At 41.5% G+C, this 12,593-nt stretch overlaps 1 protein-coding gene across 2 annotated transcripts; it reads right to left on the reverse strand.

The window, feature by feature from the left end:
- Positions 1 to 898: 898 nt before the first annotated feature.
- TMEM64 (transmembrane protein 64) lies at positions 899 to 12,247 on the reverse strand. 2 transcript variants are annotated; one of them, XM_051785385.1, is made up of 4 exons: positions 11,408 to 12,220; positions 10,358 to 10,444; positions 5,737 to 5,892; positions 899 to 2,852 (listed from the first exon to the last, which is right to left on the reverse strand). In XM_051785385.1, the coding sequence occupies exons 1-4, from the start codon at positions 12,152 to 12,154 to the stop codon at positions 2,658 to 2,660; spliced, it is 1,185 nt and encodes a 394-aa protein (XP_051641345.1). In that variant the 5' UTR covers positions 12,155 to 12,220; the 3' UTR covers positions 899 to 2,657. The 2 variants fall into 2 exon arrangements, with proteins under 2 accessions (XP_051641345.1, XP_051641346.1); XM_051785386.1 differs by having other exon boundaries at positions 2,704 to 2,852; positions 10,354 to 10,444; positions 11,408 to 12,247.
- Between the last annotated feature and the right edge of the window lie 346 nt (positions 12,248 to 12,593).

Here is a 12,593-nt window from a genome sequence, read left to right on the forward strand (position 1 = left end):
AGTAGCATGTTTCTCATAAGCAATGTATGCTTATTCTTCTATCAAAAAGCCAGCTGCAAATACCTAATCTTGAAAGCATTTAATAGAACTAAGCATGTATTTAATTAAAAAAAAATCAAGTGTTTTTCCCTCATCAGTAACTCTCCACCCATTGACTTCATCCTTAAAGCCTAACTTGTTACTCCTTCAATGTAGGCAACTATTCTTGTATGCATACATAAAGATGAGACTCCACTGCACCTTTTTTCCAACTATGTCACAGCAACTTAAAAATCTAATACATATTCCTTTAAAGAAATTTGAGTGAATTTATTGTATAAAACTGTGATTGGCATGGTACAGAAAAGTTCCTTTTAATGCACATTTCCCATTAACTTGTACACAAATATTACAAGTATCAAGCAAAATGCAAAAGTCTTAAGAACTAATTTCATACTACAAAAGTGTTCACATAGTGAAGTTACTCTGGTTACAAAATGTCATGGAAATAAAAGCACTTCAAAATACGTATTTGGGAAATGTCTCGAATAATCAACGCAACTTTAAGTTAGTTAAAAAATGCAAAGAAACAGATACCCTCTTCAAAACACTATTTCATTTGGCAAGATGGAGCAAAGTTCAGATCAGTTCATTATTGAAGGATTGCTCTTTAGAAGAAGGAAAAACAAACAAACAAAAAACCCCACCCTTCAGTTAAGAAAAGACTTAATTACACCATGATGACAAATAACGCCATCAAAAAGTTATCTGGCTCTCTTGTTTTCACACAGGAGCTGTCAGAGGCAGAGATGTGTAAATAAACACTTCCAGGTGTATACAGATTGCCTTTTCAAAAACCAACCAACCAAAAAAAACCCCCCAAAAACCAAAGCCCCAAAACAACAGAAAGGAGACAATCTGAACTTTGTTGTTTTCATTTAACTAGTTCAGTTCCTTAGGTCACAAGACCCAAGAACACCAGTCTGCAAAGGACACAAATTTAAAGAACAAAATGGAACTTCCACTACGACAGAATGCGTAGATGTCCAGTTACACGACTACCACACGTCCTCCCAATAAGGCTGTTAGAGGCTACCAGACCTCTGCTTCCCAATAACCTTGAAGACCTGCTGTTCTGAAGAAGAAAAAAATGTTTGGACCCTACAAACAACCTTACAAAGAGGAGGCACAGTCGTACTGTTAGAAAATAACACAAAGTCTTGAAGCCTGAAGGCATCCTTAAAAACTCACACAAAATAACTACAAAATAAGCAATACTTTACATTATTTTTGTATCAGATGACTTGCCTGTGTTTGAGCAATCGAACATTGCTATGTATATCTACATGAAATCACACATACAGAACATCGTGTTCAGCCATTATTGTTGTTTTTCCTTTTATACACACACAAGTTACTATCAGGTTATCCAGTCTATTCAAACTCAGTGAAAAACAGTCCACAGCACGTGTAAAAGGAGCAGTATCCAATACAGTGTTGTCTTGCAAAAATGGAGTCAGAATTCCTGAGTCTCAGAGACATTGCTGTCCTCCTCCATTACTGGATTATTTATTTTCCAAGGAGAATCTCTAGTTTTCATTTCTTCACTCTGATGAAATTTGTAATAGATTGTGTCTTTTAAAAAATGTAAAACTTGTACAAAAAATGTGCCAACCAAAGCGAATTTTTAAAGCTTTTTAAAGGGAGGGGAGATTCACTTACAAAATAAAGGCCACCTTCTTGTAAAATTAGTACTGCCAGTATCCCATCATTCTGTTTAAAGGAGAGATTTAGCTCCCTGTTCTGGAAATCTTACTACCTGTAGTCATGTGAGCTGAAAAACTCCATCCTTTTAGCAATTAAAAATACCATAAATAGGACTAACGTGGAACAGCCCTTTGTTACAATCACCAAGGTGGCAAAACCAATGAAGTCTCCTTCAAATAGTCACTGCAATATAACTTCTGCATTTTCCCTTGTACTTTGCATATTACACAGTGTAACTTAAAATGTAATTTAAGAGCACTTCAGTCCCACAATGTAGGATTTAAGCTTGTGTGAATACATAATGGCTCTGCAACATTTGTAATGCCTTAGAAAAATACATTCAACCAAAACTTTATATAGGATTCTATTTTTTTAAATCAAAATGAAGAAAAAGCCAAATGGTCCCATCATTAGCTAAATAATACACTCCAACTTCTGGAAGCAAGTCCAAATCAAAAGCACATTCAAGAATAACACACTGAATTGCACACCTTCTCATTCATCTTTATCAGTAATCAAATTCTACTGCATATAGTTATTCAGCCTTATAAATAATGCTAAGCAGAAAAATATTTACCTCTGTGCTACTTTTCTCAGTTTATAGAAGCATTTCTCAGTTTATAGGAGCAAAGGAAAAAAAACTAAAGTGCAGGCTACAGGCCATGACAGGCATAATAAATGACCAAAGGTGCAGCCAAATTTGCATTTACATCTTAAGTTACTTTGCCATCTTCCTTTTCTTGCTAGAAGTCACCCCTGTGCAATTGAAAAGCTGGTCAGTTGATTTGTGCCACAGTACAACCTGTAATCACTTGCAATTTTTTTAAAAAAAATCTATTTCAATTGTCCATAGATATTTCTAGGTGATAGCTCAGGTTCACAAAACCTTACTTAATCATTAATACTTGAAATCACACAATATTGACACCTCCTCCAGCGAATGCTACTGTCCTTTTGCTGCAGTATGTGGTTGAACCAGTGAGGCTTGGCTGGCTGTCTTTAACAAGCGATGTCTTCATTTCCATTTCACACGCTACAATAGCTGCATTCAGTTCCACTTGAGCTCGGTGAACAACATAAAACATGAGTCCTATGCTTATGACAATCTGCAAATAAAACAAGAGTGTTGTAGGCTATATAGGCTGCAGGCATGAATACAAAGCAACTGATCTGAACAAAATAGTAAGTTGTCGATGCAAAGATTCATGAAGGTATCTGTGGGCTCAATGCTTTGCTGGCAAGACATTAGAAGGGAGATGAACTTAACCAGTGAGCAGCTCTAAACCTACATATGCTGGCAGTGTAACCAGTGTATCAGAACATAGACATTACATAGAACTTAAATATTTCTAGGAATTGGAAAGATAGTTTCTTTCTTTCTGTTGACATCCATACACTTATTATAAAGCAATTATTTCACTTCCTCTCTTGGAAATAAGGCTTCCACAAAGAAATGACATGGTGTGCTTCTCTAAGTCAAAGAGGCTGTATTCCATGTACCAAGGAAATAACAGGTTTAAATTCTACTGGGCACCTGCAACTTGCAAAACAGCAGAGCACAGCCAGAGAATGATGCAGACCAAAGGAAATAAAACTTATCCTTGTCCCTCTGGTGTGGAATGCAGCAGAGAGGACCAGTTTATCAGGACTAAACAGGGCAGAATCAGAGTTTATAAGTGACTTACAGCAGTCTTTAAGGGAAGAACTTGGTTTCTGGAGGATGGCTAAGGGAAGAGACAGGATGTCAATGGTGTGGGGTTTTTTCATTTGTTTAAGGAGGAAATACTGTCAAAAACTAGGGGTTTAGTTCAGATTTTTGCTCTAAGTTATATCACTAAGAATTCTTAAACTTTCAGCACAAAAATCATCAGAAATAAACCTGGACAATTTTTGCTTAGAAATTACTCATGCAGTGACATTGGCATGCACTGCACTCCTCAGAAGCATATTTTGATTTCAATAAAACACCAGGCAAGTTTTTTAGCTGAGATCCTCCTTAATAAAAATTATAAAATCTTCAAATAAAAATCAAGCTGTCTCATACTAAGAGTCCCTTTGAAAGAAGTAAATTATGTCTTTTTTTAAGAATGTTTTATGAAACTAGCTGGAATCGGCAACTTCCTTTCAAAAAACCAAGGATATTATATTGTTGTTATATTGCTTATAACAGAACCTAAAGTTCTGAGTCCAAAATCTGAACTTTGTTACTAATTGGTAGAGGTATGTTTTCTTTAGCATTGAGGACTATTCCTTAAAACATCTGCCAGCATGGTATACAAGATGCTAAAATATCACTGAAATGACTGGCAAGTATGGTCACAAAATAACTGCAGGGGGAAGGCATCCTGATACTCTCTATCCCAACCTGCTGCTCAGGGCTGGCAGCAAGATCAGAACGGTTTGCTCGGGACTTTTGTGCAGTCAGGTCTTGAAAACTTCCAAGGATAGAGATTTCACCACCTCTCCAGGCAATCTGTTTCTCCACTGCTTGACTATCCTTGTGGTGAAAAAGATGTCTTTCACCAATTCAAGTTAGACATTTCAAAAGATGGTCAACATAAGAGTCGAAATGAGACTATGGACAACAAGTTCTGAATACATAGGAAAAATCCTGTTCTAAAAGCTTACTCAAATATTTAAATTTGATTGGTTTTAGAAATAGTACTACCAGAAACCTAGTTCTCTAGATGAATATTTAAAATATATATATTTATACACAGACAACCATGAAATGTGAAGGATTTTCAGAGCTATTCACTAAATCAAAGTCCAATCAAAGCTCAGCCTGGCAAAGCACCAGGTCTGAGAGACAGTGGGAGAACACAAATAATTCCCCCACTAAAGGCCTCCCCTTCACTTATTCAGTCAGATCTTAAGGATTGCTCTCAAGGAGGTCAGTACTCCTATTCAAACTTCCAGACTATCCAGCTAGCACTTACCTGAGCAACAGTTATGTTACATCCTATATAATCTGCAGAGTCAATGTTATTAAAAAAAAAAAAAAAAAGGAAAAAAAGAAAGGAAAACTACTACCCTGGAAATAACATTTCATGACTAAAATGATAGCTGAACAAATAACCATTTATTTGCTCTGTGATGTATTAAGGCTATATTTAGAAAGGCATTTTTAATACTCATAACCCTGTTCTATGAAGCCTATAAATCGTATGTTCTATTTAAGAGCACACAAGTATCAGGGGAAGGGGGAAGTTATGTTTTAAAGGGTCCTAGACATAGTTTTCTGTTAGCATTGTTAAACATCAGCTTTATAAATGTAAAAACTGAGGAATGTAAATGACTGCAGTACTTACTGAAAGTCTGCAAACCATGGTAACTGCTAGTCAAACATACCTTGAAGTACTGACACTGTCAGAGGCGGTTTTAATATATAATCTAGTTATGAAATACCCATAACTTCTATGCTTCTAATGGTCTCAGACCTAAGGCTTGCACCCAAAATTTATAGACGAATTATTTCATCAGCTAAGGTCATGTAAAGGTACTATATACTTCTCATTAATTTACTTACTTGTAAAATTAGGGTATTCTGATTTAGGCATTAGCAAAATTATATTTCTACAGCACTTTCAGTCCTGAATACCTATGCAAAATGGGGATGTTGAGTGCTAACAGTGAACACTGCACGGGTGCTGGGCCCACACATCCTGAGCACACTACTTCACAGATGGTGGCACATGAGCTTTTGTGTAGGGGCGGTTTGACAATTCTAAAATTCAGCAGGAGATTACCACAGAGGGCAAGAAAAGAAAGCTTACCAAAACTGTGTCAAAAAAAGAGAACACTGAGTAAGTTCTGCTTTGTGTCACGGTGAGGTATGAGAGAATTAAACTTTTTAATAGCATAAAACAAAATCAGAAGAAAACAGTACACTGGAAACCTATTTTCCTGGGTATCTAGCAGTCAACAGAATTCACAAAGAGACTGACACTACCACTACCAAGATCTATGAAAGTAATTATTTTAACTTACCTGGAAACCAAATATAAAATAGCCACTAACACTTTGCTCTGCTATCACATCCTCCATGGTGCGCAAGGTAGTGCCCAAGTACGAGTTCAGGAGCTGAGTAGGAAGCAGCCCAATTGAAGAAGCCATCAGGTAGTTGGGTAGTGACAAATCTGTAATCTGAGTAAAAAGACAGAGTAAGAAATCAAGCACAGCTCTTACACAGTCTATGTGTACAAACAACCAGACTGCTGCTCCCACAACCATCCCTGCAAAATCATGAAAGAATTTCTCACATTCCTTCACTGAAACTTAGATTCGTGCTCAGTGGGAAGACAGTATAACAAAACAGTATGTGTCTAGTTTTCATCTGGCCTTTTTAAAGTTAATAGGTTTTATTTCATTTCACCTTGCATTACACAACATCTCTGTGTAAAAGTCATTAACTAAGGATGCAATTACACTGTTCATTGAAGGTATTTATTTCTGCAGGGTGAATAGAGCCCTTGAATTTATGAGAATTTATTTGTTGGAAGAAATTACTTTATCAAATGCAAAGGTCTAAAGCAAAAATCTATTTGCTTTGGATTTTACACGTATGGCACATAACACAAGAGGTAATTGTTCCAAATGTCACTGTCTTAAACATGATCTTGGCAAACAGAATGGCAATTTGTGTCTGCAAGGGAGGTTATACAGCTCAGTAAGACACATATATCTATCAATGATCCCTATGAGCAATACCTACCTATATCTGTACTGATATACGTGGGTATCATTAAGATTCTTTACCAAAGGTATTTTGCATCACATTTCAACTAGTGAACATAACAGTACACATGACTATAGCTTTTGTTCATTTCTCTAGAAAAAACACTACTAATACTTCAATATTTTCCTCTCTATGGTGTGAAATTTCTGTTCTGTGTCATTACGTGGACATATGAGTTTATACGGGTACAAAGTACACAGTACCAGATAAATTAGTATCAGCAGCCATGGGGAAATATTAAATGCAAGAGTCATGAGGTCAAAAGATATTTATACAACCAAAAAGAAAACAAGAGGAAACTGAGTTAAAAATGAGTATGAAAAGGGTGATCTTGAAAACAAGCAGTCTAACGAATTTTCCAAACAATTCGGTTGATCACATCATAATAAAACAAGATCTAATTAAGAACAGCCCTAACACTGGGAGCCTACATGGAAATTATTGACCTTGACAGTTTTGTACAATGTTGAAGACCAGAGAATAGCAGCAATGTTACTCATTTCATCATGCTATTCTTAAAATAAACTTTGGTTACTGTGAAAGTCACAGTGCTGAATTCTCAGAGCTCTGTGCACCACCAGTGGAAAGTTTCTGGGAGGAAGGAAGGGCAGTGGAGGAGCAGAATGTAATGAAGCATAAAGATTAAGTTAATTCACTGGGACAAGATCCCATAAACCAATTCCAAACTTCACACTGCAAATCATACTTCCCACAGACTGAAACATATACCAGCACCAAAAATAATATATTTCCCTCTCTATACAAGATTTAGATTTATTATGAAAAAGCATTACATAATTAAGTCAGAACTTTACATTTGACCATTGCTTTTGAAAGACTTTTTTTTAAACATTATCATAATCTGGGTCATGTAATAAGAATGCGCAGCCCAAACTTACTATCTTGTCAAGGGAATGGAGAAGCTGCTATTAAAAATCTCAGAAATACTAATGCAGAGGCAAGATTTGCTAAGTAGGATGCTATCATTAAATCTAATGGAGCTGGGAAACTTCCCAAAGATTGTTTTAACATTCCTGGCACCTCTCTCATTTCTGTAGATGTATTAAGGACACTTAGGTCGCAGAGTAACGTGTTTGCACATCGGGATCTGTCCTGAAACAACTGGACCTCCTGAGCCAGGAGAGAGATTGTTTCCAAATGAAGGGGATACTGCCACTGGATACACTGGACTGCAGCTTGTACTTCCCACTGAAATGAAAGCTAGGAAAAGAGGGAAACATTTTTGAGATGCCCTTTTAAATCCTGGTTTGTAAGGTTTAGACCGACAGTTTTATTCCTTTTCCCAGAAGGCACAGGAAGCAGATAGCATCCCTGCCTAAGAAACCTGAGAACTCATCAATAAAACTTACAGCTTTTCATATTTTCCTTTCTAGCATCTTTACCTGCTCTATGAACCTGCCAGACTGGCATCTGCATGGTCAAGCTGTCCAATTGAGGCTACCAGAGCTCTGTTTCTAATAAAAGTTCAGGCCAGCAAAAATTAACAGTGAAATCCCAAAGCAAGCATGGATGCAACTGTGTTATGGGTCACTACAGAATGGCATTTAAATCATATTTAAATACAATTAAGAACTACCTAACTGCTTTGGTAACAATAGCCAGAAACTCTCCAATTAAGCCTTGGACAGGCTCTGTTCAGACACACTTTTGTGTATTCTTTGTGGTCAACACTTTTGGTTCAGCGCTGTCAAAGAATAAACTCTGGTGTCAGGACTTTGTTGGGGGGTCACATGCCTTTGGGGATTGCAACAGATTTATCTCCCCTCGATTTATGAATCCTTGTGTTTTGGATCACTAGGCTTTGTGAGAGAGCTAAGGATAACTTGGATGCTCTACAAAACAAACTAACAAAACAAAACAACAACAAAAAGTAGTGAATTAAAAAACCAAACCAGCTATCAACTTTCCAACAAGCAGAGTAAGCAGTCTGCATATTCTTGCAAAGCAGGTACCCTTTCTTCAACTGACTTCACTGTGTGCATTTCTGGAGATGCACACTTGAACACTTTAGATTTCTTAGATTATTTCTTCCCTCTTCAAAGAGGGGGAAAAAAAAGAAGCATGAATTCCAATGTAACCTACATCTGGCACTACAAATAACCAGTTTGCACAAATCTCGCTCCATGAATCCACTTGTGGGAAGTAGATGATAACCTGCATACCAGGCCTCCTTACAGAAACACCTTCAAAACACCCAGAGCGGTCAAGGGTAGAGGGCTGTGCATGGGCAAACACGTCAGTAAGGGCTATCAGCCCACTCCAGCAGCCCAAGCCACCCCGGCATCAGAGGACTGACAATCAAGCAAAACCCACTCAAAGAGAAGTACAAACATGCTTTCAGTTAACAAGTTTCTAGGTCTTCCAGAAAGGCAAGGAAATGCATTACCCCACCGCTCTACTATCAGCACTTTCTCAAAGAGCAGCAGAATGACCATATAAGCAGCAAGATCTTCAAGTCTGGCTGGTGAGACTCTAGCAAATTTGTGTTAATTTTTTTCTTGTGATGTTTCAATTAATATGATCCCCTCACTAATCAAATGTTAAGAAGCTCTTCCATCTTTCTCTACACCTCCTGCAATTCAACCTCACAAAAACCCTCAGCAGATGGTACACGCCACTGAACAAGTGTTTGTAGAAACATTTAATCCCAGCCCTGCAGACGACCCAGCTCACATCAAGGTTATGGCTTGTCCTCATGTGTCACTTCCTTCCTTCCTTCTCATTTAAGTATTCTCAGCATCTCCAGTTTACTTATAAATATCAACCTTAAAAACATGCACAGACAAGACTGCTAGAAAATTAAAAATGTGTAAGCTTTCTTAGGATCACTGTCTTTTCAAAAGCAACTCTTTCCAAAGTCATTGTTAAAGTTGCTAGTAGGGGGGAACGCATTTTAAATTTAAAAAGAGCATTAAGTTTTCAAATAAGTGAGACTTCAAAGAAATGACAGCTTGATCTGTGCTTAAACTTGAATCACAGTAAGAAACTGAATTCCCAAATTTGCATGCAACATTCTATTTTTTAGCGATCTAGTACCTCCTATTAAATGTTCTCAGTAAAAAAATGAGCACACTGTGCTTTATTTGACTATGCTACAAAGAAGTAAATCTGGATAAATGTAACACAACTAATATTAGCAGGAAACATCCAAGTTACTTGGTATACTCAAGACTCTGGATTCATCTCATTTTCTATCCATTATTTTAACACTGAAACCTTCCACTTGGCATGAAAATTATTTAGCCTGCAGAACAGGGAGAATAAAAACAACTGATTTACAGCATCATTTTAATATTGGACTGGCCAAAATACTCTGCTGAGTTGTGTTTCCCACAGAATGGTTATGCCAGGAAAGAAATAATTTTAATTTGGTAATTCTCTGTCTGTTCTTCAGATCCAATACTACTCTAAAACATCTGCTGACTACTTCAGTTGACACCCTGAAGCTGTGAACAACTCAAGCACAACAGCTTTCCCCACTTTAGGAGGGTCACAGTACAGCAGCAGCTTCAACTGCTACACTGGGACCTTGGGCTCCAGCAGAGACTGCTCCCAGCTGGACAAGTCTAAGCTTTCTCAGTCCTGTAGTAATAAAGGTTAATAAACAAAACAGCAGAGGTTCAGCCGTTCAGTTTCTCACTCTTAACAAGGAAATGGTTAAAGGATCTGCTTAAAAAGAAATTACAGGTTGATACAGCTCTTATGGACAAAGATCACAGCTCTGGAGATGAATGCCCCAGTATAGAGAGTTTTATACACAGCAATTTTAGATATTTGACATGGGTGTTACCCCCCCAGAATTGCATGGATTAATTTTTTCTTAAATAACAAATTTGGTATCCCATGACCTACTAAAAGCAGCCAGATGATTCTGTCAAAATTAAGCAAGCCTTCAGAAGGGAACAGGATCGGAACAGCAGACAGGGGAAGGAAGGTGTGCTGTAAGAAAGCGGCAGACCAAAACACTTGGTTATTTACATTAAAGAAATTCTAAGTTACTGATAAATATTTAAAATATTTCACAATCCCATTTGTTTTGTTTTGATTTCACCAAGTTAGCAGATACAACTGATGTGTAACACACAGCCAAAACCAGATCCTTCAGACAAAGCACATGGGAAGCAATGAGGGTCTGAAACTGTCACCATCAGCATGACAGTACTCAAAAAGAATACCCTTTATGTTCTTCTTTACTTTCTCCTGAACGTAAAAACGTACTACTGAACGTACTAATGAACATACAATCTCAATCTAAAAGTAGAAAGGAAAGCAAGACTAACCCTTTTTCAAACTAAAGTTTAAATTAACTTTCAGTGGTACACCTCTGGTGTACTGTCCCTTTTCAGTTCTGATGCTACATCTTACTCTTCTGCCCAAAACCTGCGACCTCGATTGTGTGCATGGACTTAACACCCTGTATAGAATGCCAGATGCATGCCATAAACACCAACCACACTGAGCAAGAATTTTAATCTGTCCACTTTTTCCTTTCCAACATGACTACTTATATTAAGTAGTTTAGGAAGATCTGGCAAGACTTTTCCTCCCACTCGGATCATTTTAAAAACCCAGGCACTCTGTAACCATTGAGTTCTCTGCAGATTTTGCTACACAGCACCTTGGTGCTTCTTTCTAACACCAGAATATGGTCTTGAAAGCCAGAGAGCAACTCTAACACAACGCCACTGAGCAAGGCATCTCAAAAACCTGCCTGCTGTCCCTCCGCCTGCACAGAAGAGCCACTAGAAGGGCAGGCTTTTACTATTGTTAAAAGAGAGAGAAACCATGGTTTGTTCCCAGGAAACCAGGCAACCTCCACCAGTGACAGCGGCCACTACGCCGAAAGACATCCTTCCAGCCAGTGCCTCTTTCTTTGGCCGCACGGCCCACGCTGGGACTCACCGCGAAGACGGCATTCTGCAACCCGAAGGGGATCGGCGTGAGCCGCGCCAGAGCCACCACCTTGAGGCCACTGCCGCCCTCCACGACGCGGACGATGGCACTGAGCGTCCCGCTGCCCTGGATCCTGGTCCGTGCCCAGCGGGCCAGCAGCCGCTTGCAGGCCACGTGGGCGACAAAGGTGCCGACGAGGACGCCGAGCACCATGAGCCCCATGCCCATCATGAAGCCGTAGAGGTAACCGGCGGCCACGTTGAGCAGGATGTAGCCCCAGCCGCAGGGGAATGACACGACGATGAAGCCCACGGTGAAGAGCAGCACGCCGGCCAGGCTGTCCAGGCTCTCGGCCCAGAGCAGCAGGTCCCGCAGGTACTGGCGCACCAGGGCCAGCGAGGCGAAGCAGAGGGCGGCCAGGACGCACACGATGAGGCAGCTCTTGCACCAGCAGGTGCCCAAGAGGCAGCAGGAGCAGCGCCAGCCCCGGCCCTCGGCCAGCCCGTGCCCGCCGCCGCCCGCCTCGGGCAGCTGGCAGAGCAGCAGCTCGGCCGGCGGCAGCCCGTCCTGCTCCGCGTAGGGCCCGAGCAGCAGCCCGCCGGCCCCCGCCGCCTCCGCGGGGACGAAGCCGACGGTGTCCCCGCCGCTGCCGGCTCGGGACAGCCAGCGGCCCAGGTCCTGCCGGGCGCCCTGCGCCGCCGCCTGCTTCACGGCCCGGGAGAGGAGCTGCAGCGCCGCGGCCCCCGCGCCCCGCATCCCCCCGCGCCGCCGCGCGGCTCCAGCGCTGCCGAGCCGGGCGGCCCCTTCGCTCCCCGCTTCCCCACGCAGCCTGCGGGAGGGGCGGCCGCTCCCTCATCGCCCTGCCATGGCCCGGCTGCCGAGCCCGGCCGAGGGCCGGGCGGGGGCGGGGAAGCGGCGGCGGGGAGGGCGGGGAGGAGGGGGCCGCGCTTCGCCGCCGCCCGGCGGGCGGAGGGGCCGCGGCGGCCTCCGCGCCGCCTCCCGGCTCGGCCGCGCCGCCGGGGCTGCGGCGTTAGACGGCCACGGGGCCGCTCTCTCCGTCCCGGCAGTGGCAGCGGCGGCCCTGGCGGAGCGCGGGTCCCGGGGGGCGGCGGCAGCGGCGGCGGCGGCAGCACCGGGGCTCCATCTCCCCGCGCGCTGAGCTCCCGATCCGCTCCCGAAAGCGCCTTCTCGGAGC

This window comes from Manacus candei, unplaced genomic scaffold (assembly GCF_025592945.1).
Source record: "Manacus candei isolate 608988 ecotype Guabito, Panama unplaced genomic scaffold, ASM2559294v1 h1tg000019l, whole genome shotgun sequence".
NCBI classification, from domain to species: Eukaryota; Metazoa; Chordata; class Aves; order Passeriformes; family Pipridae; genus Manacus; species Manacus candei.

Excerpts from the sequence above, each read along its gene's own strand:
- TMEM64 (XM_051785385.1), bottom strand. The coding sequence starts at position 12,154 with ATGCGGGGCGCGGGGGCCGCGGCGCTGCAGCTCCTCTCCCGGGCCGTG. Across the intron at positions 5,893-10,357 it reads GAATCATCTGGCTGCTTTTA|ATTACAGATTTGTCACTACC; the intron begins GTAGGTCATGGG and ends CTTTTTACTCAG. Across the intron at positions 2,853-5,736 it reads ATTTTATATTTGGTTTCCAG|ATTGTCATAAGCATAGGACT; the intron begins GTAAGTTAAAAT and ends TTTTATTTGCAG.